The 25086-nt window shown below is 46.7% G+C and overlaps 1 protein-coding gene across 9 annotated transcripts in view; it reads right to left on the reverse strand.

Moving 5' to 3' along the window:
• The window catches only part of LOC127037774 (methanethiol oxidase-like), a 110163-nt gene that overhangs the window by 57667 nt on the left and 27410 nt on the right, over positions 1–25086 (reverse strand). For 2 of the 9 annotated variants that reach the window (XM_050929839.1, XM_050929837.1), the window contains exon 1: positions 9414–9686. The exons of 2 other annotated variants lie outside the window; for them this stretch is intronic. Coding sequence is in view for 3 of the 7 variants with exons in the window: in XM_050929842.1 (XP_050785799.1) it covers positions 21366–21528; positions 22388–22506; positions 23222–23314; positions 23496–23617 (497 nt within the window). In the remaining 4 variants the exon portion in view is untranslated. Of the gene's footprint in view, positions 1–6169; positions 6198–9413; positions 9687–20763; positions 21529–22387; positions 22507–23221; positions 23315–23495; positions 23618–25086 lie in introns of those variants that run through there. 5 more of the 9 variants (XM_050929842.1, XM_050929846.1, XM_050929838.1 and 2 more) reach the window with 5 other exon arrangements.

A 25086-nucleotide genomic window follows, 5' to 3' on the forward strand; every position in this document is an offset into this window, starting at 1 on the left:
GTATATTAAAGATCTCAACTTATTATCATATATGTCAGTTCATTGACATGGCACTCTTGTGGTCAGACTTCTGAAGACGTTCCCATCCTGGTCTTGCTGGTGCTGCTCATGTTCCTGTGGTTGGTTGGTGTCGTTATGGACCAACTTCCCCCTTAACTGTTCTATTCTCAGTTTCCCAAAATTTAGGCGTGACCATTAGGCCATTTATCTGTGGCAAAGTCCATAGGCCTCAAGCCTTATGCTAATTGCTGAAGCCAGTGTCTTACAGGATACAGGCCTGAGGGTTCCTTACATTACTGTGAATAAAATAAATGCTAAAGCTAGCTCCATGGACTATACACGTTTCTTTGGCACAAAGCCTCGCAATTTGGAGCTGCTGATCACTTTCAAATCAGGACTGTGATAAACTCCATATCCAGGTCATGTAGAAGTAGTAGTACAGGTGCAAACAGACACTGGACAGCCAGTTGCCAGTTACTAGCCTTCTTTCTAAAGGTTTCTTGGCTCCCTTTGTATCAATGCAGGAGCATATTCCTTTCAACTACATAGGAGCGCTATGGTTGACAGTTACATAAAATAATAATAAAAATCTACTGTATAGCAGTTGCTACTGTAACCGTCAATATTCCAGACAGTCATAGGATTTGTGTTTCACGTTTACATTAACAAATAACTATGTAGGATCAATAAAATATTATCCTGACACACTGTTTAAAAACACCACATGGCAAGTTTATCCACCTTAGCAGAGTATACAATTCTGCACTGCTATAGTCCTGCTGAACACATTCCAAAATGGATGGAGAGTCCAACTGCCCCTCCCCACCCCTATCTTATACAAATAATGAGCACCCAGCAGCAATGTGATAAATTGAGATAATTTTGAGCAGGACCAAAGAATGCAATGCCCGCTTTGCAGTTGACTGCAGTGCTTCAAGCATCTGTCTGATAAATGACTTGACATTTTGCTCATTTTCACCATGTCATAATCTTATATTGTGACAAACAAGTTCTTCAAAACAAATCCTACAGAATCCGACACTTTCAACTTAATAGGATGTGACAGCTGTATTTCCCCATTAAATCAGGTTGCTATTCTTTAGGAAACAAAGATGACAAGTTACTTTGTAGAATCCACTCACTACCTTCTGAGGTTTGTTACTTTAAAACATGATTTCCTCAAAAAGCGAGGACGCTTTAGTACTAAATAGGCTGTCTTAGAAGACTGTCTGAAAATAGACAAAAGGACAGAAAATCTGATGTATTCCACATCACTGAATGTCTAAGCCCTGTAAGGCAGAATGTAAACTTTATTAAAAATAGATACATAGAACTAAGCTCCATCCTATTTTTCCTAGTTAGCTAAATTAGCAGGGACAAAACATGGATTAGATCAGTACTAGATTAGTATTGCACAAATATGTTGTTCTTTTGCAGATTAATAAAGTAAGAGACAGCTTAAACTAGAATGTTTGCTAGAGATAACCTAGGGCAAGATGGTGACATTTCCCGCCTTTTCTCTTCCCCTCCCTCCCCTTACTCCTCTTCCTTCCCTCCCACTTTCTTTCCGTTCCTTCCCTATGTGTTCAAATATTCTGTTGTAATAAACCGTTGAGCATCTGTTTGAAGTTGACCTCAGCTTTCACTGTATTTTGGGTCAGACTCTTCATGAACACACAAGCCATGAATCTGCTATTTGTGCCATTTTTGCAGGAAGATGTAGATAAAAATGTTTACATTAGAGATATTAACGTGTCATTACACATACTAATAGTCGTCATTAAATGCAGCTTCCCAGCTATCTTGGCTTCGGACTGAATGTTTAGAATACCTTGAAGTTGGATTGTATTTGTAAGAGAAATCTAGCGAAAGACCAACATGATTTGCAAACTACAGTCATTTATCACAGTGTGACTGGGATAAGCAGCTAGTTCAGTTTACTGCTAAATCAAGAATACTTGAGGTCCCGTCCCCCACACCCCAAAATGTGGAGGATATCTTTATTGACAAAGCTCCTGTGCCATGCAATCCACCTTCCCTCTTGGTCACCATACAGATAACAGCTTTGTGGCAATTACAGCAATTGCTCACGTAGAAGCTATGTTTTTAGTGCAGTGTTTTGTCCTTTTTCACAAAGACATCGCACTAGGCTTGATTCTTCATTTCCCTGTATCTTGTGCAGTCATTTGCCCCAGTGCAAAGTGAGAGTAAGACACTGCCACTCTGATGTTGGTAGCATTTTACATCCTCTGGAGTCATTTACACCAGTGCTTGGTGCAGGAAAGTAGAGTGTCCCACTGTCTCCTTTTGTTCTTTATTTTGTCTCCCTCTTCTATCTGTCCTGTTTCCCACAGCTTAAACCAAGAGGTGAGCCAGCCCCATGTGAACAGCCAGCTCATAATCAACCAACCACCAGCAAGTGCTCCATAGGCCACAGCTTGGCAACCTCTGTTCTAGTTAACAAGAGGGTATATGGATGGCCTGCTGCAACACTGATAGTTGTTTGGCAGATATGAACCATAATTCCCAACAGAACAGTGAAGGAACAGACCTCAGGGGCCTGCAGTGCCCCCTCTCCTGCCACCCAGCAGGGTTTAAAGTTGGGGGAGGCAGTTTTCCCCACGATCTCATGGAAATAGTAAAGGGCCGATCTTTTGATGATTATAAGGACCCCTACACAACCAAAGGTCATCCCTGAGAATGACAGTTCATCCCCACCCTAGTTTTTTAACCACACCAAGTTCTGCTAAATGATATAACATGCTGTACAAAGTCAGAAAGTGACAACTGTATCCTTTAGTCCAGGGGTTCTCAACCAGAGGTCTGAACTCCCCTGGAGGGCTTCAAGCAGGTTTCAGAGGGTCTGCCAAAATAAACCAGAGAGTAGGACTGGTGTTAGACTCACTGCGCCCTGGGCAGAAAGCTGAAGCCTAGGCCCCACCACCATCCTACCACCCTGGGCTGAAGTAGAAGCCCAAGTAACTTAGTGGCCTGAATTGTGCATGAGGTCTGACTAGATGATCATAATGGTTCCTTCTGACATAACAATATAAGAACGGCCGTACCGAGTCAGACCAAAGGTCCCTCTAGCCCAGTGTCTGTCTACCGACAGTGATCAATGCCAGGTGCCCCAGAGGGAGTGAACCTAACTGGCAATGATCAAGTGATCTCTCTCCTGCCATCCATCTCCATCCTCTGACAGACAGAGGCTAGGGACACCATTCTTTATCCGCCCTGGCTAACAGTCATTTATGGAATTAACCACCATGAATTTATCCAGTTCTCTTTGAAACGCTGTTATAGTCCTAGTCTTCACAACCTCCTCAGGTAGGGAGTTCCACAAGCTGACTGTGCACTGCGTGAAGAAGAACTTCCTTTTATTTGTCTTAAACCTGCTGCCTATTAACCTTAAAGTCTATGAGTCTATGAGCTTCACGGGACCCTGGACAATGGCCCTGCTTGCTGGCCCTGCTTGCCACCCCTAACACCACCCCTGGCTTTTAATCTAGTGGATATGCAGAAAGACAGTTATGGTGGTGCAGGTGGCCTGTGGAATTTTTATAGCATGTTGGGAGTACCTCAAAAAGAAAAAGGTTGAGAACCCCTGCTCTAGTCTAGTGGTCAGAACAGGGGACTGACCTCAAGGTACCTAGGTTCTATTTGTAGCTATTGCTGACTCCCTGTGTGATCCTAGGACAAGTCACTTCATTTCTCTGTGTCTGTTTGGGAATAATAATACTTCCATAGGTTCTAAGGCCAGAAGGGACCATTATGATCATCCAGTCTGACCTTCTGAATAACACAGGCCATAGAACTTACCCAAAATAATTTCTAGAGCAGATATTTCAGAAAAATATCCAGTCTTGATTTTAAAATTGTCAGTGATGGAGAATCCACCACGACCTTTGGTAAATTGTTCCAATGGTTAATTATTTTCACTGTTAAAAATATTTGCCTTATTTCTAGTCTGAATTTGTCTAGCTTCAACTCCCAGCCATCGGATCATGTTAGTCCCAGGGGGTTGTAGACTTTTAATAAATAGCAGTAAAGTGCTTTCGGATTTTTAGGGCCAAGATGCCATGGAAATACAAAAAAGCCCAAAGAGACTGGGTCCACGCAAGCGATAAAAATGGGACATGGAAGCCTATTTTCAGAATAATTTCTGAAAAGAACAATCTTTTAAAAATAAAAAGGTCATTCACTTTATGCTTATGCAACCTGGCTGTTACATTATATGGCTGAGCGTACTGAGGCAGCTACAGTAAATTTGCAGACTGTTCAGATAAAACAGGAGTTGTTGGAAGTCGGCCTCAAGAGACTAGATTTTATAGATTTACCACATGCAATATTATAATAAAAACCGTTTCAGTCTCCGGATAGAGTATTTCATGCTAGTTAGTTCAATGTAACAGCCGTTTGCACAATCAAGGGATACCTTCCTACATAATTTGGCTTAAAGCAATATGTTTGAGGTTAAAGGAGTATGAAAGATTCCAGCATGTTTAACCACACTACTAAACAACTACCTTTTTATGTATATGATTGCACGATTTCTGAGTTAGACACTGTGTAGCATGATTCAGCAACAATAAATTCTAAGACAAGTTATAATTGCCCCTCCCCTAAAACAAAAACTTGTATAACGAGCCTCAAAGACCTTTCACATTGATCAGCACAGCCTACCACTACTACAGTCTGCTTTGTAAGTCAGCTTACATTAAAGCACGTCTGTGCTATACTCTTTATGAGAAGCGGGGTGGGGGAGAGAGAGAACCCATTTACAGCAAATCAAATGGGATTAAGTCTTCAGTTTTCCTCTTCATACTGGAAGCATTAGATTGGCAGAGTGTCTTTTGCACATCATCTGCTTGTTAGAGTTTGAACAAACAGGCAGTTCTCTTATCAAGCTACAAGATTATGTTTAACTTATCCAGTAACATATTAAAAAAGAAGGAGGTAGACAAATAAGTTAGTTTCATGACATAACTTTGCCCACATTAAACGGATGAGAGTATACAGCAGACCTGGAGGACAAGAGCAGTCATTATGCCATTGTTCAACAGTCACAACCTAAGCAATAAAAGTTGGAAAGGGCCAAAAGTAACACTCCTGTGAAAAAGTGAGACAAGACCCGTCCCCACTCAAACAACAGATCACTCATGATCATGGAGATTGAGGATTCTGTCTCAACTCTAAAAGTCTGCACAAGAGGGCTTCCCCCTTCCTCTCCTCCCCCATCCGATTGATTTAGGGCTCATCAGAAATCCGTGAAGCATTGCAACTCCACGCTGGCACAGAGACGTAGTTTTCTCTACAGATATGGTATTCGGATCACTCTTTAGGCATGTAGACTGCAGTCATTATGACAGGAGCTTTATCTGTGTTACTAATCAAACCCTCCTAATAAACAAACAGACCCCAAAATCTAGTTTATTTTTCACCATTTATGCTGTCAGAACTTGCAAAAAGGAAACATTCAGGTTGGACAGTTAAACCAGTCTAGTCAGTTTAGCTGTCTGCCTCTGAAAGAGTTTTTTGTCCTGGTCTCCAATGACCTTTTCATGTACCATGACAAGCACAATATACTAGTTCAGGCTGTAAATAATATAGGGGACTATTTATACCTAAAGAAAAAAATTCTCTACTTGTGTTCATTGTTTCCCCAAAAAACGTTTCCGAAAGGAGTTTATATTAGTAGTAGGATTTGTAGAAAGCAAGTAAATACAACGTTAAATGTTGGTCCTTAGCTAGCTGACAGTCTCCCTTAAAAGAAGGGAGAATTAGTCAATCAGCAAGATTACTGTTATCACAGGTTTCATGCAGCTTCCAAATATTGAAACAAACAAATGTACCAGTTGCTCACATAACAAGAGATGCATTTAAAGATTTTAAAACTTAATCTTACTTTTAGTTAGTTAAAGTAGCTTAAAGAAACACTTTTTATCAGTCCAACAAAACTTTAGCCCGCACTGCTCCTTACACGTACTCTGTATTGGTTACCCAGTAGCAAATCCGCAAGTCCCTGCTTAGGGGAAAGGTAGGAAGTTGCAAAGGATAAATGCTGCAGCCTGCAAATACCGATAGCAGCAAGATAACAGCTTGGAACCACCAGCCAAAACTGTGGATCTTCATGCCTAATGCTACTTGCAGACTGGGGACAGTTTCTTACCCATGTTGAGTGCCTTCTGCTCAGATCTTCTTAGCTGCTTGCAGCGTGACAGGAGAAGATTCTACAGAGCAAAGGCTGGTATTGAAGGATCATATATAGGGCGGGCAGGAGGGTTTGAAAGAGGTAGCTGCCTAGGGGAGGTCTAACGGTGTAAAGTATGTGGGAGGTTCCAGAGTAGCACACCAGCTCCTTCTTTCCCTGCCAATAATACACAGGGAAGCTTTGCAGGACTCTGCTGCTCCCTTCCCCAAAGGCTGGGAAATGCAGCTGGTTCTGGTGGAGCTCCCACCTGCTTCTACTCATATACTAGGGATGTGTGTATGTTTGCTGCACACCAATAGCTTTCTTACACAGAGAAAAAACAGTCATTTCATAAAACTCTTGCTTCTGGGCAATATCTCAAGTTCTCCAGCAGGCAGTGAATGCACGACCTAGTTACAGCTCCCAATTGTCTCTTGCTTGGCAGGCCGGTGGTTTTTTTCAATCCTCTAAGCAAGACAGCTGCAAAAGCTCTTACTGCTAGTTGCAGTTAGATCCATTTCTCCCATGAAAACTTCAGAGCTTAATATTTTTTTGTTGAGGGGAGCCCTCTTCCACAATAGACCCCCACCCGCCAACAGCTGATTTGAAGGGAGGGATTATTCTGCTCCCAGGAAAGATCCTCTTCCACTTTGGATAGTGCTAAACTGTCCCTGATCAGGAACGAATATAATATTTCCCCCTGTGGCTTTCTAAAGAGCAGTAATTTTTGTTCTAGAACGCAGTCATTTTGCCCTGCCATTTCCAAAAATGTTCCCAGGGAGGATGTAGCAGTGTAGAGCTGCAAGCCTATCCCTTCCCCCACCCCCCACAATCCACAAATTACTCAACTGAAACCCTAACCGCTTCTCAAAACCCACCACTGAAATCCTCTTGACAATACTAAAGCCAAGGGAATGGTAGGTAGAATCAAATGAACAAACTGCAGCTAAGTATTTATTTGGTGGGTTTAGCCCTTTTTCCTGCATGCGAATTGTACATGAATAGTTTGCATTTTTTAACTAATTTGCTTGCCATTCCAAACCACTTGCCAAATCCTTTGTGCAAATAAATTCCAGCTTAACGGTTGCTCTTAAATTATTTGCTATAAATTCTTCCAAGTACTTGATAGTTACAATTCAATATTTCAGCTGCGTGATGGGCTGTTTAAGTAACATGGCATTGTTTCTCTTTCTTGTTTGGATACTCTGGCCTCTATCAATTGCTTGTTTTGTGATTAATTTAATGTTGATGACGGGCCTGAAATTTGTCTTCTGCAAATGCTTGAATGAACAAAGCGTCACTTAAATGACACTTTGAGAATAGTGCATAAAAAAAGATGCAAGAAAATTTAGCAATGCTCTATTGAGAATTCATTTAATATTTGCCAGGTCAGTAGGGGTTGTATTCCCAGCTCAGCCACTGACCTGCTGGGTGTTGTTGGCTAGTCTTTTGGACAGAAGGTGTAAATGTTTAACAGTGAGTAATTACTCATTGAAACAATTTGCTGGGAGTTGTGGTGGAGTCTCCATCCTGACAATTTTTATATCAAGATTGGAAGTCTATCTTAAAGATCTGCTTTAGGAATTAGTTTGGGGAAGTTCCTGGCCTGTGTTATATAAGAGGTAGGGCCGGCTCCAGGCACCAGCTAAAGAAGCAGGTGCTTGGGGCAGCACTTCTACCGTTATTGGGGTGGCATGTCTGGGTCTTTGGCGGCACTCTTGGAGTGAAGGACCTGCTGCCCAATTGCCGCCCAAGAGTGGAGCGGCACGATCGGGGCCAAAGAGAGGAAGCATGAGGCAAGGAGAATCCTACTGAAAATATGAAAGGGAGTTTTGGCTCCTAATTCTGAAAGGAGAGTAGCACAGGCAGATATGAAAGGCAGAGGCGCTCCGCGTAGAGACAGAGCTCTGCCTGGCAAGAGTTCCCTAGCCTTGAATGACTGCAATAACCCTTGCTGGAATTTGACACTGGGGCCCAGATTCTTGCAAAAAGCGCCACGTGGTCATTAAAGACCCCAAGCAGTTAGGATCTCTCCCCCTACACACACACACTTTTCCTGGTAGGCCCCAACCCTGGAATTGGGTCTGTGGGCTTAGAACTCATTGCAGGACTGTAAACCATTCCTATGAGTTTGTACAGCACCTAACACAACTGCTGACTGAGGCCACTGGACACTATCGCAATATGAAAATAATCAAGTAAAAAAAAAAAATCAATGTGAGTAATACTGATATAGAACTCGAGCTGAGCGCACTGAAGAAATAACGTCTCCTTATGTCAAGTGATTTTCCCAAGGTCGCCCAGCAAGTTGGTGGGTGTCAGAGCTGGGAACAGACCACCGCAGTCCCAGTGCCTAGGTCCCCTGTTCTGACCACTAGGTCACACTCCCTCCTTGGGCCAGGATTTGAACCCAGGAGTCCTGACACTCAGCCCCAGCTCTGACTACCTCCGCCAGGCAATGTTTCTCTTGTCCTATTTCCCTTAAAAAAAAAAAAAACACACACACACACACACACCAAATTAAATTAGCAAGACCAAAAGGTTTTTGCTGAGTTTTTCCTGTTTAATGGCGAAAGTGAGGATGCAGCAGAGCTCAAGGAGGCTCCATTAATAACCGCGCATTCAACAGAAGACTGGAGCTAATTTAATCATTAGTTTATACTATAAATTTGCATGCAATGCTACAATTCTGCAAACCTCAGCTCTGGAGTAGCCTGGTTAGTTACAGACCCTGTATCTCTATTTCCTTCTTCAGGGATAGGTTCTACCACTGAGAGGAAATCAATTAATGCCTGGAATGCCCCAGGGGGGAGTGTGTGGGGGGGAATCCCAAGAAGAGGGAGATTTAAATATCTGCAGTCGGACTGGGAGCCGCAGCTTCAGACCTGCCCATCCGCGCTCTCCCCAGGCTGGGGAAATCTCCCTCCTCCTGTCTCAGTTTTTATTTTGCAACATGTGTTTCCAGATCTCATCATTGATTTTCGGGGGGAGGCTGAAATTTCGCGCGGTCACAAGGTCTGGCAGCAGAGCAATACCCAGACACAGCCTGGCCCCGCTAAGACTAGGATGTTCGGTTGCAGAAAAGCAGCTTCTGGTGGGTCCATTTACTGATGATTTTGCAAGACCGATTTCCTCTCTCTGGAAGCGACCGGCACTTTGTAACCCCCCCACCCGGGCTGTGCTGCAAAGCAGAGAGACTGGGAACAAAACAAAGGCCACTCACCTACTCTCAGAGCTCAGGGTCACACCAACCCCCCTGCAGAGCGAGGCAAGCGGCCCAAGGTGCGTCTGCAGGGCTGGAGAAGCAGGAACCCCGCCCGGCCGCTCAGTCCGCTGCCAGCCTTCCCCTGCTGCCCCCGGTGCGCTGCCCCGTCCGGCCAGAGCTGCCCCGCAACATCTTCCAAGCCCCCGGCTGCCTGCCCTGCAGAGCCGGCCGCTCTGGGCTGCTGCGCCCCGCGCCGAGCACCCAGCACGTGCAACTGCAAAACAGAAATAGAAACTATCTCACCCCAACTACTCCCGCGGGGGGGCTCAAAACCCACCCCCAAATCCCCTGATGGCCGCCTGGTTTTTCTGATTGGCTCACACCCCTTTGATCTGCCTGGAAACTCTGGCCGTTCATTAATATGATTGGCCGCGGCTGGCTTTTCTACCCGGATACACATCGGATGTGTCTGTCGACTGACCGGCTGGATTTCAAGTCTGCCTAGTAACAAGCAGCGGGTTGGGAAAGGGAGGGGCAGCTGGAGGAGGAAGCTGGGAGGGAAAGTTGCAGTGCAGGAGTGTGGGGGGGTTTTGCTCAGAGGGCTGGTGGGGTGTTCACAGCAGAAAGGCCTGCAGAGAGCCTGTCTGCAAAGCAATGAGTTGCCACCACCCCATCCCTCACTGTAAAGCAGGTCTCTCTGATCCTGCCGGCAATGCCTGACCCGCCACCTACAGAACCATGTTTCCAGACTCGGTGTTATCTGGAGTTCTTTTTAAAGCCCCAGCTCCTGGAGCCATGTGATTAGGGGAGCTACTCAGATTTTGTACCATCTCTAGCTCTCCTGGTTGCAGAGGAAGGCATGCAACCGTGTCCCGAGTGCACCCTAAAAGCTCAGAAAGCAGCAGATGAATAACGCAAGGCCCAAATTTATTATTTAAAAAAACAAACATTGTTTTTACGCGAATCTCATTATTTTTGGAGGCCTGACTCAGGATTTTTGAAGGCTGGGGGTGAGGGGTGGGGAGTGGTACAAAAAAATGTACCAGAACCCTCCCCGCAAAATGATGAGGATTTTTTTTAATCGTGATTTTTAAGACAAAGCGTAGGTGGGGTTCTGCCTGCCTTATGGGGTTGTGCCTGTCTGTTTCTGGCCTTTAGAGATCAAGAGTTTCTCTCAAAATACAAGGGCCATGCTTTGATTAAACACTGCAAGCGGCAAGCCTCACGTAGTCATGTGACTCTGGGAGCAGGCGCTTCAGGAAAAACACCACAGATCACAAGCACTGGCAACTGTGCAAAGCAAGTGCTGCCAGGCTGCAAGGACCAGCATTTTACAGCCACTTTGTGCTGCTGTGCTTGGGTGCTTCGGGGCTGGAGCACCCCCAGAAAAAAAAAGTGGGTGCTTGGCATCCACTGGCAGCCCTGCCAATCAGCTCCTCCCTCGCCCTCCCAGCACCTCCTGCCCACCATGATCAGCTGTTCAGAGGCATGCCGCAGGCTCTGGCGGGAAGCAGTGGAGTGGGGGTCGAGCACCTCCTGCGAACTCAGGAAAACGGCACCTCTGCTGGTGCGAATAGCTCCCCAACGGGGTGTTGTAGCAGGGCAGCAGTCCCAAGCAAGGTCAGTCCTATGGTCATGGACTGCAAACAGAGAGGTTAGATAAAATCATATATATATATCTTTGCTGGACGGTTGCATTGTAACACAACTTTATTTCTTGGTATTCAGAACCCTGACAGATAAGAATCAAAACCAGAAAGAGACAAGGCAGGCTGCTCCCTAAAAAAACCCACCCCACTTTATTGTAGGCTGTCTGTCTGCAGAACTGACACTGATCACATGCTTCCCTACAGAGCCCCCTGGCCTGCAAGCAGCACCAGGAAAACCCTTAGAATGTAAGGTGACAGCTTGTAATTTTTTACACCGTTTTCAATATGCCCCAGCAAGCAGCTGGACGGGGGCCCTGACCCTCATCTCCGCCCCCTTCTATCAGCAGGGTAGAGCAGGAGGGCAGTCAGCATCTAAACCAGCTCGACATCCTATACAGAGGGTACCAGACTGGAAGGAACTATTTGCCCACAGCCAATCTCCCACTGCATCAGTGGTTCCTCAGACTGACTTCATTTTCCCCTTCGTCTGGCATCAAGATCTAAGGGGACGAGGAAATAACCTGGCACCTACATCTGTGGGGTGCGTCATGGGGTTTAGAAACCCCCGCACTGGACAGGAGGGGATTAATGAGCAACTTTGGGCTAAGGAGGCCCCACCCTTCATTGCATGCTGAGCATGCTGGGGTTGGAGGTAGCGTTTAAAAGGCAGTCAGGCACTCAGTCGGGGGCTGGCAGGCCAGGTAGCAGGACGTGCTGTGGGAGGTCCAGGGAAGGACGTGAGCCGAGACTGTGAATAGGGGAGCTGCAGCACCAGCCTAGAGCGCCAAGATTTGGGGGAGCCAAAAAGTGGCACCCCCCAAAATTGTAAAGCCATTTCATCAGCCGCTGCACTGGGAAGGAGAGGGAATCTGAGCCACCGCCAGCAGCCTAGAGTTTCCCCTGGGTCAGTGCTCTGCTGGCAGCCCGGGGGTTCCACCGCGCAGTCGCTGCTTCGCTTCCCCTGCCTCCCAGGCTTGCGGCGCCAATCAGCTGTTTGGCGCCGCAAGCCTGGGAGGAGAATTAGAGCGGGGGCAGTGTGCTCGGGGAGGACTCAGAGCAGAGGTAAGCTGGGGTGAGGAGGTACCGCATGGCTCCCCAGGCCAGTGGGTAGGAAGCTGCCGAGCGGGGGCTCAGGGCGGGGGAGGGTGGGGAGCTGCTACAGGGCTGGGGGGCGCAAGGTGGAAGTTTCGCCTCGGACGCGAAATTTCCTTGCAACGGCCCTGGCTACCCCGCTGGTATTTTATGTTGGGTGTACTTGTACTGGTCTTGTGGAATGTGTTTCTATGAATACCTAGTGCCTAGGACTTCTTAGGACTGCCCACGTTTTTAGCAATGCCAGGCACATTTTTGCCAAGTTCATGTACCAGACAGCGAACATGTAAACAGGCATTAGCTTTATGACAGGACCTGACTTTGGTTATAGCCTGGCTATTGCTGACTTCGGTTCAGGCCTCAAGCCTTGAATTCCAGGCTCTCTCTTTCTGTTAGAAGAAGAGCATACCGCTTAAGGCCATTTCTCCCTCCAGGAAGCTGCAAACCTATTTGTTCTGTTCTAATCTCCTTTCTACCTTATGTCTTTGTAATTTCCGTACATGCCAGGCCTGTGCTCATTGCAAGAAGGGCAAATACAATAGCATTGCTTCAGCATTGGTTAATTCAGAGGAGCCTCTTCATCATCCGTCCAGTTTCCTATGAGGGTTCCTCAGGGCTCTGTCATTGGCCCCCTTCTCTTCTTCCTATATACCAGTGGTTCTCAACCAGGTGTCCGTGTACCCCTGGGGGGTCTCAGAGGTCTTCCAGGGGGAACATCAACTCATCTAGATATTTGCCTAGTTTAACAGGCTACATAAAAAGCACTAGTGAAGTCTGTACAAACTAAAATTTCATAGACAATAACTTGTTTATACTGCTCTAAATACTATACACTGAAATGTAAGTACAGTATTGCTATTCCAATTGATTTATTTTATGAGAAGGGAAGCAATTGTTTAGTAATAGTGAGCTGGGACACTTTTGTAGTTGTATGTCTGATTTTATATATTTTTTTAAGTGAGGAGAACTTGGGGGTACGCAAGACAAATCAGATTCTTGAAAGGGATACAGTAGTCTGCAAAGGTTGAGAGCCACTGCTCTGCACCCTTGTCGCTGGTGATTTTGTTTGCAAGCAGAACTTCATTTACCCTCTGAGGCTGATGACCAACAGATCTGCCTACCCACTCTGGGCTGGTCTCGTTGTGGCCCAAGGACCCCTTGGTGCCAACTGGCAGAAGGGTACATAAGGGTTACGGGGATCCTCTGGGTCTGATATTTACAAGCTAGTCTGCCAAAGAATGTAATATAAAGTGTCTGATGAAAGCAGGTGTCTCACTGGTCCATAGATGCTGAGTTTTTCTTTTCCCCAGGGGTGCTCCACCCCCACTCTCCCCTGAGGCCCCACTCCTACTTCACCCTCTTCCCCAAGGCCCCACTCTCACTCCGCCTCTTCCCACCCCTGCCCTGTCCCCTCCCCGAGATCCCATCCGCTTGCTACTGTCTGCCTTCCCCCAGGCCCCACCCTCACTCCACTTCTTCTCACCCCTGCCCTTCCCCCTCCCCGAGATCCCATCTGCTTGCTGCTGTCTGCCCTCCCCCAGGCTCCTCCCTCTGCTGCCAAACAGCTGTTTGGTGGCACCTCCAATCAGCTAACGGAGTGTGCTGCCAAACAGCTGATTGGGGGTGCCACCAAACAGCTGTGGCTGGTGGGTGCTGAGCACTCCCCTATTATTTTCTGTAGTGCTCCAGCCCCAGAGCACCCACAGAGTCAGTGCCTATGCACTGGTTAGCAGAATCATTGTGTAATGTATGTGTGGAATATCTGTGAAGAGTAATACCTAAGGCCCTACCTGTATCGCGAGAAGATTTTCAAATAATTGCAGCTGAGTTGTGGACAAAACGTGGAAAATTGTAGAAAAGTAATAACGGACCTGTATTAATTGCGGTAATTTGGACAAGCCAGAGAAGACCTATTTGTTTAAGAATAAGGTGCTGGAATAATATAAACACTCAAGTATTATGCCATGTCTGCTATTTATTTTTTTTTGATATCAGACGTTTTGCTGCCATATTCCAGCGTGGGGCTGACAGCCAGAGCCCCAGCTGCTGTCTGCTCAGGTAAATGGCGTTCTGCTGCACTGATGGGGGCATAAAGTGTGAGTTGCAAACCTCAACATGAATGCAACATTGTGGACTGTGCAGAGTAAACTCATTAAAATCAAAACTGCAATGGAAGCCTAATATTGCGGGATCTGCAATTTCCGCAGTATTGCAAATTAAGTAGGGCCTTAAGTTATATCTATATGCTAAAAATTATTCCCTACAGGTCTGTGAATTAAGGCAGGTCACCAAAAGGTGATCCACACACTCGTCTCAGGCAGCGAGGCAGAGGGGCTTATCGCACTCTGGCTGGTCACAGGCAAATTGAGTACAGTATTGAACGGTTCACAAGGGCACCACATTTACATCCTGAACAAAATGTTAATCCATGGATTGTGGGGGCTGCAGGAAAAAGCAAACAAGTGTGATCCTGGTTAGGAGAAAGAATTAACTTTTGAAACTATAACTGCTGTGTAGCCCCCAGGTATTCCTTCCATCCTGGAGGCCAAGCTTCCAGCAGGCTTGATCTTTATGAGAAGGGAGCTCACCCAAAATGGTTGTAAACACTGGGAAAAGGTCTTGGGGTAAGCTATCCTGTAAGGGACAGGGGAATGCCTTGTGAGTAAAGTTTAGGCTCTAAAAAGTGTGTTATGGTTTGTTTCCAAAAGTCTCACTTTCTATCACTTGACTCTGTTCTTTGTTATGTAACTCTTCTGACCCTCTGAGTTGGCAGCAACAAGGGCCGGGTTCAGTATCCAGGGGTTCTGTTTCAGTAACACAATGCATAACCGGCTCGAGCCCCCACCCAGTGACCTGGGACACTCACATACCACACCCCCCTGGGCGCCTCTAGGAGGCAATACTTCCCCTCTCGCAAGCACTGAGTCTGAGTGTAGCAAAATCTTTTTAATAAAGGAAGGAATTAATGCGGCATCCCATTGGAGAAACAGCACAAACAGGGTTATAACACAAACCATAAACAAAAACCCACCTCCAAGTACGTTTGGCACTGTCCTTTTTCCCCTTAGGGTTTTAAGTCCAATCACCGCAAAGTCCAACAACCCAAAAGTCTCTGGTCAATGCCACCCTAGAGTTCGAGAGTTTATCTGTAGAGGTCCCTCCCCCCAGCCTGGATAGAAAGGGGCACCTTACGTGGTCCTGGGCCAACTGCCCTGCCTCTCCGTGGGTTCTGCTTCCGCCCTCTCCACGAACTGCTCCGCTTTACCAGCTGCTCCACTCTGCTCCTCCAGCCGTCCTCAGAAACTGCTCCGCTCCACCAGCTGCTCTGCTCCATGAGCTGCTCCAGTTCTCTCTGCAAACTGCTCGGCTCCGCTCGCTCTGTGGGCCGCTCCACCTGTCCCACAGCTACTCCGCTCTGTCAGCCGCACTGCTGCCACCAGCTGTCCCGTGATCCGCTCCAGCCGTCCCCACAAACTGCTCCACTCCACCAGCGGCTCTGTTCCACAGTATATCTTCAGGCTCCCCCACTAGTTAGCACAGTACTCAGTGCTCTCAGCTCAGTTATTTCAGCTCTTTAGTGATTTTAGCTCATAGTAGGGGAGCCCCAGTGCTAGTGCACCATTAGCCCAGAGTGATTTCAGCTCAGTAACCTGTATTTAAATTCTTAAGGGAATAAAAAAATCAACTCTGACATTCCACAGTGGAGAGAGGAGGAGGTGCAACTGGTGCTTCTGGCTCCACAAGGAGACTGCACCACCAGGCACAAATACCTGTCCCCAGCCTCTCTCAATTCTCTGGGTTTTGGAACCCATGTCCCATGTCTAGCCAGTACCACCCAACTGAGGGTGAGCAATTTGTCCCCAAGCAGTCCCACAGCTTGGCAGTCTGGGATAGGGTAGGCGTGCCTATGCAAATACACTCTCTGAAATTCTTTCCACCAGATGTCAGGGTAGAGCTTATCCTGACTCTGCTTACAGTTAATAAAGTATCAGGGGGGTAGCTATGTTAGTCTGGATCTGTAAAAGCAGCAAAGAATCCTGCGGCACCTTATAGACTAACAGACGTTTTGGAGCATGAGCTTTCACCTCTGGAGGGGTTTTGCTACAAACTGAAGCTCTACACAAGGGACTGATGACCAATCCCAGCAGGGGATGTTCTCCAGAGACTTGATTTGAACCGGTAGTTTACTCCATCACTGCTACAAGCCTAAACTAAGAACTTTGCCATCACTCGACTGTCCATCCTGCAGCAAAAAAACTCGGGGGTTGGTGTGGGCCTATTGTTGACCTGTACCGAGATAGTGAAGAAGCCAGGGGTGGGAGCGCACCTGGGAGGCAGTGCTTGCATTCCCAGAGGCTGGTGGAGAAGGGGCAGGGCATGGGCGGGTCCTAGGAGAAAGGGTGGGGTGGGGGTGTTTGGTTTTATGTGATCAGGAAGTTGGCAGCCCTAACTCAGACCCATAACTTGGGCACCCTACCTTAAACTCAGCCCTCTCCGTACATCCTTACATTCAGGATGCATCTAAAACTTGCCAGTTCTTCCTGCGTCACATCTTTAAGATTTGGCCTTTCCTTGTCATCCACCCCACTGGAACTCCCGTGCAGGTCCACATCATCCTGCTTTTCAGCCACTGAACCCTCCTCTTCTCCAGCCTGGATGAATCCCATCCTGCCCCCGCCCATGCATTCAGAATGCTGCAGCGAAGATCGCTTTTCTAGCTTCCCCCCATCCACTTTCACTGCATCACCCCTCTCTCTGCAGCCCTGCTCCGGCTCCGGCTCCCCTTCTCCACCCATCAAACACAAGTGACTTGTCTTCACTTTCACGGCCTAGCCCCACCTACCTCTCCTCTCCTTTATTACTGACAGCAGAAACCATCACAGTAACGTGTCCACACAGCACTCAGCGCCGTGGGGCCATTCTCCGTGACTAGGCTCCCGGAGCACTGTCAGGACACAGTTCATAACTAACTGCCTCCCTGCCCTCTACGTATCACCCACAAGCAAAAGGGAAGTGGTTTCCTCTTGGCAGTGGTGGGTGGGGGGCTGAGACTCATGCCAGACTTCCAGGGGAAGTGGGGATTTCAGTGTGTGCCTGTCATAAACAGATAGTAGGAGTTAATAGAACAGAAGTACTTTGTCTCTTTTGCCTGTAAAGGGTTGAGTTCAGTGAGCTTGGCTGTCACCTGACTAGAGGAACAATCAGGGGACAGGATACTTTCAAATCTTGAAAAAGGGAAGTTTTTGTGTGTGCTGTTAGATTTTGGTGGTTGTTCACTCTGGGGGCTCAGAGGGACCAGACGTGCAACCAGGTTTTTCTCCAATCTCTTTGATACAGTCTCTTATATGTCCAGAACAGTAAGTACTAGGTAGATAAAGCGAGTTAGGCTTATGTTTGTTTTCTTTATTTGCAAATGTGTATTTGGCTGGGAGGAGTTCAAATGTGTATTTGGCTGGAAGGATTTTAATTTGTACTTGTATACTTAGGCTGGCAGGGTATTCCCAGTGTCTATAGCTGAAAGACCCAGTACCTATTCCATTTTATATTTACAAAGATAATTTTTACTGTTTTTTCTTTCTTTAATTAAAAGCTTTTCTTGTTTAAGAACCTGATTGGTTTTTTTTTTTGGTGTGAGACCACAGGGGACAGGGTCTGGATTCACCAGGGAATTGGTGGGGAGAAAGGAGGGAAGGGGGAGAGAGAGGTTAATTTCTCTCTGTGTTAGGATTACTTTCTCTCTCAGGGAGAGTCTGGGAGGGGGATTGAGAAGGAGGGGGGAAAGCGAATTTTCCTCTCTGTTTAAGATTCAAGGAGTTTGAATCACAGTGATCTTCCAGGGCAACCCAGGGAGGGGAAGCCTGGGAGAGGCAATGGTGGGGGAAAGGGTTTATTTTCCTTGTGTTAAGATCCAGAGGGACTGGGTCTTGGGGGTCCCCGGGCAAGATTTTGGGGGGACCAAAGTGTACCAGGCACTGGAATTCCTGGTTGGTGGCAGCGCTACAGGTTCTAAGCTGGTAATTAAGCTTCGAGGAATTCATACTAGTACCCCATCTTTTGGACGCTAAGGTTCAGAGTAGGGATTGATACCACGACAGTGCCTCTAGCGTAATTGACAAGAAAGAAGCAGCTTGCAGAGCTCCGGCAAGAAGGTAAAGGTGACAGTGATTTGGGGAACTGAAAGCAGTAATGGCGTGCCAGCGTTCCGAAGGTTTGTTCTCTGCAGAGGAACGCGTCCAACTCTGAGGGGTTCTTACCCCTTGCTGGCTGCTGCAGAGTCTTCCCAGCCCTCACTGACTTGTCCCTGCCTGGCAGAGAATGCTGAAGAGCAATGCTAGGAAGCAGCTGATCGCAGCAGGTGACATGCGGACATAGGTTGCCATTTAAAAAGAATACTCCGTGTCTGGCAATAGTTACCACTGGTGCTCTGAGACACTGCACTCTGCCATTAGGGCAGACCTCTGTGGAAATAAGTGGCAAATGCTAACATTTTAAATGGCAGGTGAGTTATTTGCCTTGAGTTAAAATCCACATGAAAGGCTTTGTTCCCTGCCCGCCTATCCCTGAGCATTCCCCACATCAGAACACCAGACTTTGTATGGACTTCAGCTGTAGGTTTCACCTTGGCAGCTTGCTTACCTAGAAGTATGCTTTAGATCTTTTGTTCTTTGAAGTGTTTTCCTTCTGTCACGAGCTCTATCACGGCCCAGGGAGGCAGATCACATCCAGGAGTCCAAGGAAGAAGGCTGGCAAGAGATGACGTTTGTCTCTAGGTTTTAATTCAAAGTTGACCTTACTGCCGAAAGAAAAAACCCTCTAACTGAAAAATCATCCAGAAGTCATCACCTCATCAAGAGGCTTGGAGCAAGTGGAACCAAAGCTAGGGGAGTCCAAGATACACAGAGAGGGTTTGCTGCAAAGGATGCACGTACTCCACCTGTGAGTGCTAGGATGGGAATGTGGGAGAGGTTGCAGGAGTTCAGTATCACTGTCTAGGAAGCCCATGGCAAAAGGCTGGAAGAGCAGAAACTAGATCCTGTTTAGATGGAGGGTTTAATCTAATTTATACCAGTGTAAATCCAGAGCAACGTAGAGAGCATATTAAATATCTTATCGGGACCTGGATCATCTTGACCAAGATTTAAAAGGTGTATCTAGAAGGTTTCAGTTACTCCACTCTAACACTACACTGCCCTGTCTGTGCTAGACTGATGCGCTAGTTGATCTAGGTGAAGTCCAAATATCCTCTTAACACCAACTTGACCAGCTAACCAGTATTAAAGGCCATGCTAGAGTGACACAGCGATTTCTACACATACGCCTTTTATCCTAGTCAAGATCAACCCTATGAGAACTGAAGGGATCATGCTGATAATAGTTACAACTAGATTACACTAGATCCTCTGTCTATGGGACCTATATGGCCCCCAATACTGTACTATATGAGCACTTCACAATCATTAGTGTATTCATCCTGCCAGCCTTAGTGTACGGACTCGGGGGTGGCTGATAATCCCACAGTGCCACTAGGAGGCCATGCAGAGGTACAGCCAGGGAGCTGTGAAGAGTAGGTGCTGCAGGAAGTACCGCCCATGAGACCCAGAGTGACAGTACACTGTGGCCCTCTGATTGGCCAACTCTCCCTACTTAACCACAGGGGTTGCCCCAGAAGGTTGTCTGGGCAGCCACACACACCTTGGCCTGCTGAAACGCCAGACTTCGCCTCATCCTCTGGTCTCTGAGTCCAGCCTGATTTTGAGCCTGATTCCTGCCTCTCGATCCTAACCTGGTATTACCTCTGATCTCCAGTCTCGGACCCCAGCCACCAACCCTGACTCTTATTTATGGGACCTGACCTTGCGATTCCTCCAACTCCAGCCTGGCAACTCCTGTCCTCGCTGGGCAGACCTCAGCCCAGCTGTGACTGCTAGGCAAGACTGCCTATGCCCTGGTCCCCTACTCTCACAGTGGTATGGCAAAGTGCCATTATCCTCAATTTACTGATCAGGAACTGAGAATATAGTTACTAGACAAATGCTACGTTTCAGAGACTTTGACCGTAGTAACAAATATACTTTGTTTTCTGGGAACAGGAAGACCTTGTACCAGCTGGTTTCCGGATTTTTTTTTTTTCTTAAAGTGATTTTGGAAAGTCTCCCCCGTAAGAGATTTCAGGCACACTGGTCTTCTTGATTTTCAGACACATGATTCACGAATCACCATCTTACATTTTTCTGCTCCCTGAAAGACGCAGAAGAGTTCAAAATTATGACATGAAGATTTAGCTGGTGCAAAGAACAATTTTATTATTTGTTTGTTAAAGCATTTAAGTGCTGCGTTACTGCACAAGAACTGAAATACAATCCAGCTTCAGGAAACAGACTCCAATTTGCAGACTACAATCAAATCCTGTTTACATAGTACTGTGCATAAATGTATTAAGCTAAACAGAAGCAAGTTCTCTATTCCAGAATAAGGATGTCTCTACATGCCATTATTCGGTTATTGTGCTTTTAATTTGCACCCTACCTTAATCCATTTAACGTCTGAGCACAGACAAGCCCTAAAGCTTGAATGATTAAAGTTTACAGTAAAGAGAAAAAACAGTGTTTAATCCCATCTCTTGTATCACTAGTCATGTCAAAGAACTGTTGGACCCTTGTGGCGGCTCAGAGGCTTGTTCTATTTAGCCTTGGCTACAGCTCTGGGCACACAGATCACAGATTCCTTATTGTTAGACCCAGAGACTGGGCTGAAGAAGAATTTAATTCTAAACTTAATTGTATGTGTTCAAAATTGCAGTTCTGCCCTCTCCATTAACTCTACCAATTTAGGAAGTCTAGCAGATGTTAAGGTCCGTAGCATCGTTTCGGAGACATTGGCATGAAGGCAGTTGCCAGAATCCCTCTTTACAGATGATCATCAGGACTCCCACAACACAGGGAGTTATAAACCTTGAGGTTCATGGCCACCAGTGAATAGACAGGCCATCAAGAATAAGGGAGGGTAGAGAAATAAGCGAGACATCATGTTTCATGGCTAAACACACTCACTTGGCAGCCTCAGCCAGAAGTGTGCAAACAGATGCAGGGCTTCTGTGGCTCAGCACCCATGGAAATCTAGACATCCGTAGTGGATAGAGCCCCAGCAGATCAGACCCACCTATGCCTTTTTCACATGTATAGTTAGGATATGTGAGAGAGAGAGAGAGAGAGGCACCCACACACAACAGTTAGATCCAGATATCAGAGCTGCAGTCTCCACCAGGGTAGCGGATCTCATGAGCAAGGACGGGTCCATCAGGTTCTTTCCCAAAATCTACTAGGAAGTTTTTATTCACCTTTAGTCCACCTTTCTCAGTGTCCACATCAATCTGTAGCATGACAGAGCCTTCCCTGAACAAGAAACAAGAAAGCAGAAGTTGGCGGGGAAGGGGGAGAAAAGAGGCTGTGTCCTGGTTTAAGAGATTCTTACACTTTGTTCTTCTCTTCCAGATTTTCTAGTTAACCAAAAGGTCTTTTAGACAGAGTGGAGATGAGTCCTCAGCTTCAATGTTTGGGCACACCAGTATTCAGGGGTGTTTGGAACCAAACAATTGTTCTGGTTTGAGACTCAGACTGCAGTGCCCACTGTGACACGCAAAGGCTTCAGGTTCATTATACTGCAGGTTCACTGCACTACACTGAACCGCCCAACAGAGGCCTGGGGGTCACACTCAGAAACGTCCTGTGGAGAGTCACACTGCTCCATTGAAAACCTTGGCACAGAGCTGCCAATGCACCAGAGGTGATTACAACTAGATGCAACTGCAAGTGACAGGCAAGCCACACCATGCCCTCATGTGGTCATGTGGAAAACCATCAGCTTCATGTAATAAAAATGTATTTGCGGGTGCTTTGAAGGTTTCCTGTAGGCTAGATCATCTTCAAAATACTAGAATCTAATGAATTCTTCCACACCCCCACCATTAGAGGAATAATTTCAGTACCAGACATTGTTACATTGTGCAGCTGCTCAGAGACTGTTGTGCCTATTAAGTGTGGGCTGATTCTCACTGGTGTGCGAAACGCTGATATGAGTTAGTAGTGTTCAATGAGCTAATAAAGCCAGTCCTCCTGCACACATCCTTGGGCCCTTGGAGGTGGTGCAAAAACTACCCACTTCCGCTGCGGGGCTCATGAAAATGGACTTCTGCTGCAGGCACAGCTGCCTATAGCTGGCCCTGGGATTTCCCATCCAAGAAAGGTTTCTTACTTGACAAGGTCTGGGTAAAATTGCTTGTCCCATACACTGTAGAGGGAAGTGGAGACATATAATCTCTTGCCATCCAAGCTCAGCTGCATCATCTGTGGTCCACCTTGCACCCTCTTCCCCTGGTGTTACAGGAAAACAAGACCTGAGTTATAAGCTGGTAGTGGCATCACAAGGAAAGACAAATGCAACAGGAGGGAGTACAGCAGCATGGCAAGTTCTGCTCCTGGGTACTGGCTGGTGAGTCTTGCCCACGTGCTCAGGGTTTAGCTATCGCCATATTTGGGGTCGGGAAGGAATTTTCCTCCAGGGAAGATGGGCAGAGGCCCTGGAGGTTTTTTGCCTTCCTCTGCAGCGTGGGGCACGGGTCACTTTAAACCACAATTTGAGGACTTCTGTAACTCAGACATAGGTTAGGGGTTTGTTACAGGAGTGAGTGGGTGAGATTCTGTGGCCTGTATTGTGCAGGAGGTCAGATTCAATGACCATAATGGCCCCTTTTGACCTTAAGTCTATGAGTACATCTGACAACCAGCATTCCTGAATGCATGGGGTGGTGAACCCCTCCATTTGGACAAGGAGCAGTTCTAACCAAGACTGACTGCTTGCTTGATACAGGTTCCTGGCTAACCTGTGCATACACAGACTGGGTTATGCCAGAAAGGGCCTGATTCCACAGCATCTACTCAGGCAAGTCCTATTGTACTTGGATGGAAGTTTTGCCTCAGTAAGATGTGCAGAATCTGGCACTCATATAGGAGCTGGCATGCACCAAGAGACACCTGCCAATAGAGAAGTATTAATGGAGCAGTGGGGAAAATACCTAGCATTGCTCACCTTGATCACAAAAGGCTCTGGCTGACACTTCAGCTCTTGGTCTTCCACCACAACGATTGGCCCATCTCTTGGAATCTTGCCTCCCAGGAACACCTGTAAGCAAAGATGTCACAAAGATGTCAGGGTGTCCCTGTATGAAAGGAACATGGCCATGAGGGTACGGAATTGACCATCTAACCCCTATGCAAAAGAAAACAGTCCTTTTTTCTCCTAAAGAGATGGGATTCCCCAGCTTCGCAACCTAGTAATAGAAGCCTTTATGACTCTGACTTACCTGTCCCACCAGTCTGGGCTTCCGAGTGTTGGAAATATCATACTGACGAATGTCTCCATGGAGCCAGTTGTTGAAATACAGGAACCTGTCATCCAGTGAGATCAGGATGTTGGTAATGAAACCTTGGAGAGGGCAGTGAGAGGTGGAGTCAGGAAACACACAGAGAGCAGCAGACAATGACAAGGCTCATATGGCCATAGATCTGTCTTTGTTAGAACCCAGGCCTAGAGCATCAGCGCAGACCCACATCATACAAATCTTGTTCAGATATGAAACCCAGGCTGTCATGGTATAACCCCCACTCTGAACCTTAACGTCCAAAAGATGGGGTAGCATCATGAATCCTCCTAAGCTTAATTACCAGCTTAGATTTTGTAGTGCTGCCACCAACCAGGACTTGCAGTGCCTGGTACACTCTGGTCCCCCCAAACCCTTCCCAGGGGACCCCAAGACCCAGACCCCCTAGTTCTTAACACAAGGAAAGTAAACCCTTTCCCCCACCGTTGCCTCTCCCAGGCTTTTCCTCCCTGGGTTACCCTGGAAGATCACTGTGATTCAAACTCCATGAATCTTAAAACAGAGAGGAAAATACACCTTCCCCCCTCCTCTTTTCCCCTCCCCAAGAGGTTATACAGATTCAAGCTCCGTGAATCTAAAACAGAGAAATTCCACCTTCCCCGCTCCCTTCTCTCTCCCTTTCTCCCACCAATTCCCTGATGAGTACAGACTCAATTCCCTTGAGCCTCAACAAGGGGGAAAAAATCAATCAGGTCCTAAAAAAGAAAAGCTTTTAATAAAAGAAAGAAAAAAGTAAAAGTTGTCTCTGTAATCAAGATGGTAAATGTTACAGGGTCTTTCAGCTTATAGACACTAGGAATACCCTCCGAGTCTAAATATACAAGTACAAGTTAAAATCCTTCCAGCAAAATACACATTTGCAAATAAAGAAAAAAATCAAAAAGACTAAACCGCCTTTCTACTTGTACTTACTACTTGAACAGAAAATTAGAGAGCCTGTAGGTACGTCTGGTCACTCTCAGAACCCAGAGAGAACAACGGACAAACAAACAGCACAAAACAAAGACTTCCCTCCACCGAGATTTGAAAGTATTTTTGTGTCCTGATTGGTCCTCTTGTCCGGTGTTCCAGGTTCACTGTTTGTTAACCCTTTACAGGTGAAAGAGACATTAACCCTTAACTATCTGTTTATGATACAGGCCCAAAGCAAAAGATGGTCTCAGCTATATCATTATATTCACTCTGTTTCCTCTCAAGGTCTCTTTTCGGCCCTCATTAATTACCAGGATTCCAGCCAGGATCAACCCACTCCCTGGAGAACACAGCTACTGCGAGTTCCTGTTAAAAGACATAGGGACTCCCACATTCTTTCTAGAGACCACTGTCTGTCAAGCTTCAAGCAGCCAACCTAGGAGGAAGAGCCAAACCCTGTTGCCTGCATGGTAGTTCACAAGCAGGGCTGAGCAGAAGCCACACTTCAACCTAGAACGTTCCCAATCAGCAGCTGCTGACAGACTATAGCACAATACATATGGGCCCAGACCAGAGGTACTATGTTGGAGGATCCAAACCC

This window comes from Gopherus flavomarginatus, chromosome 20 (genome assembly GCF_025201925.1).
Source record: "Gopherus flavomarginatus isolate rGopFla2 chromosome 20, rGopFla2.mat.asm, whole genome shotgun sequence".
In the NCBI taxonomy this organism is placed as follows: Eukaryota; Metazoa; Chordata; order Testudines; family Testudinidae; genus Gopherus; species Gopherus flavomarginatus.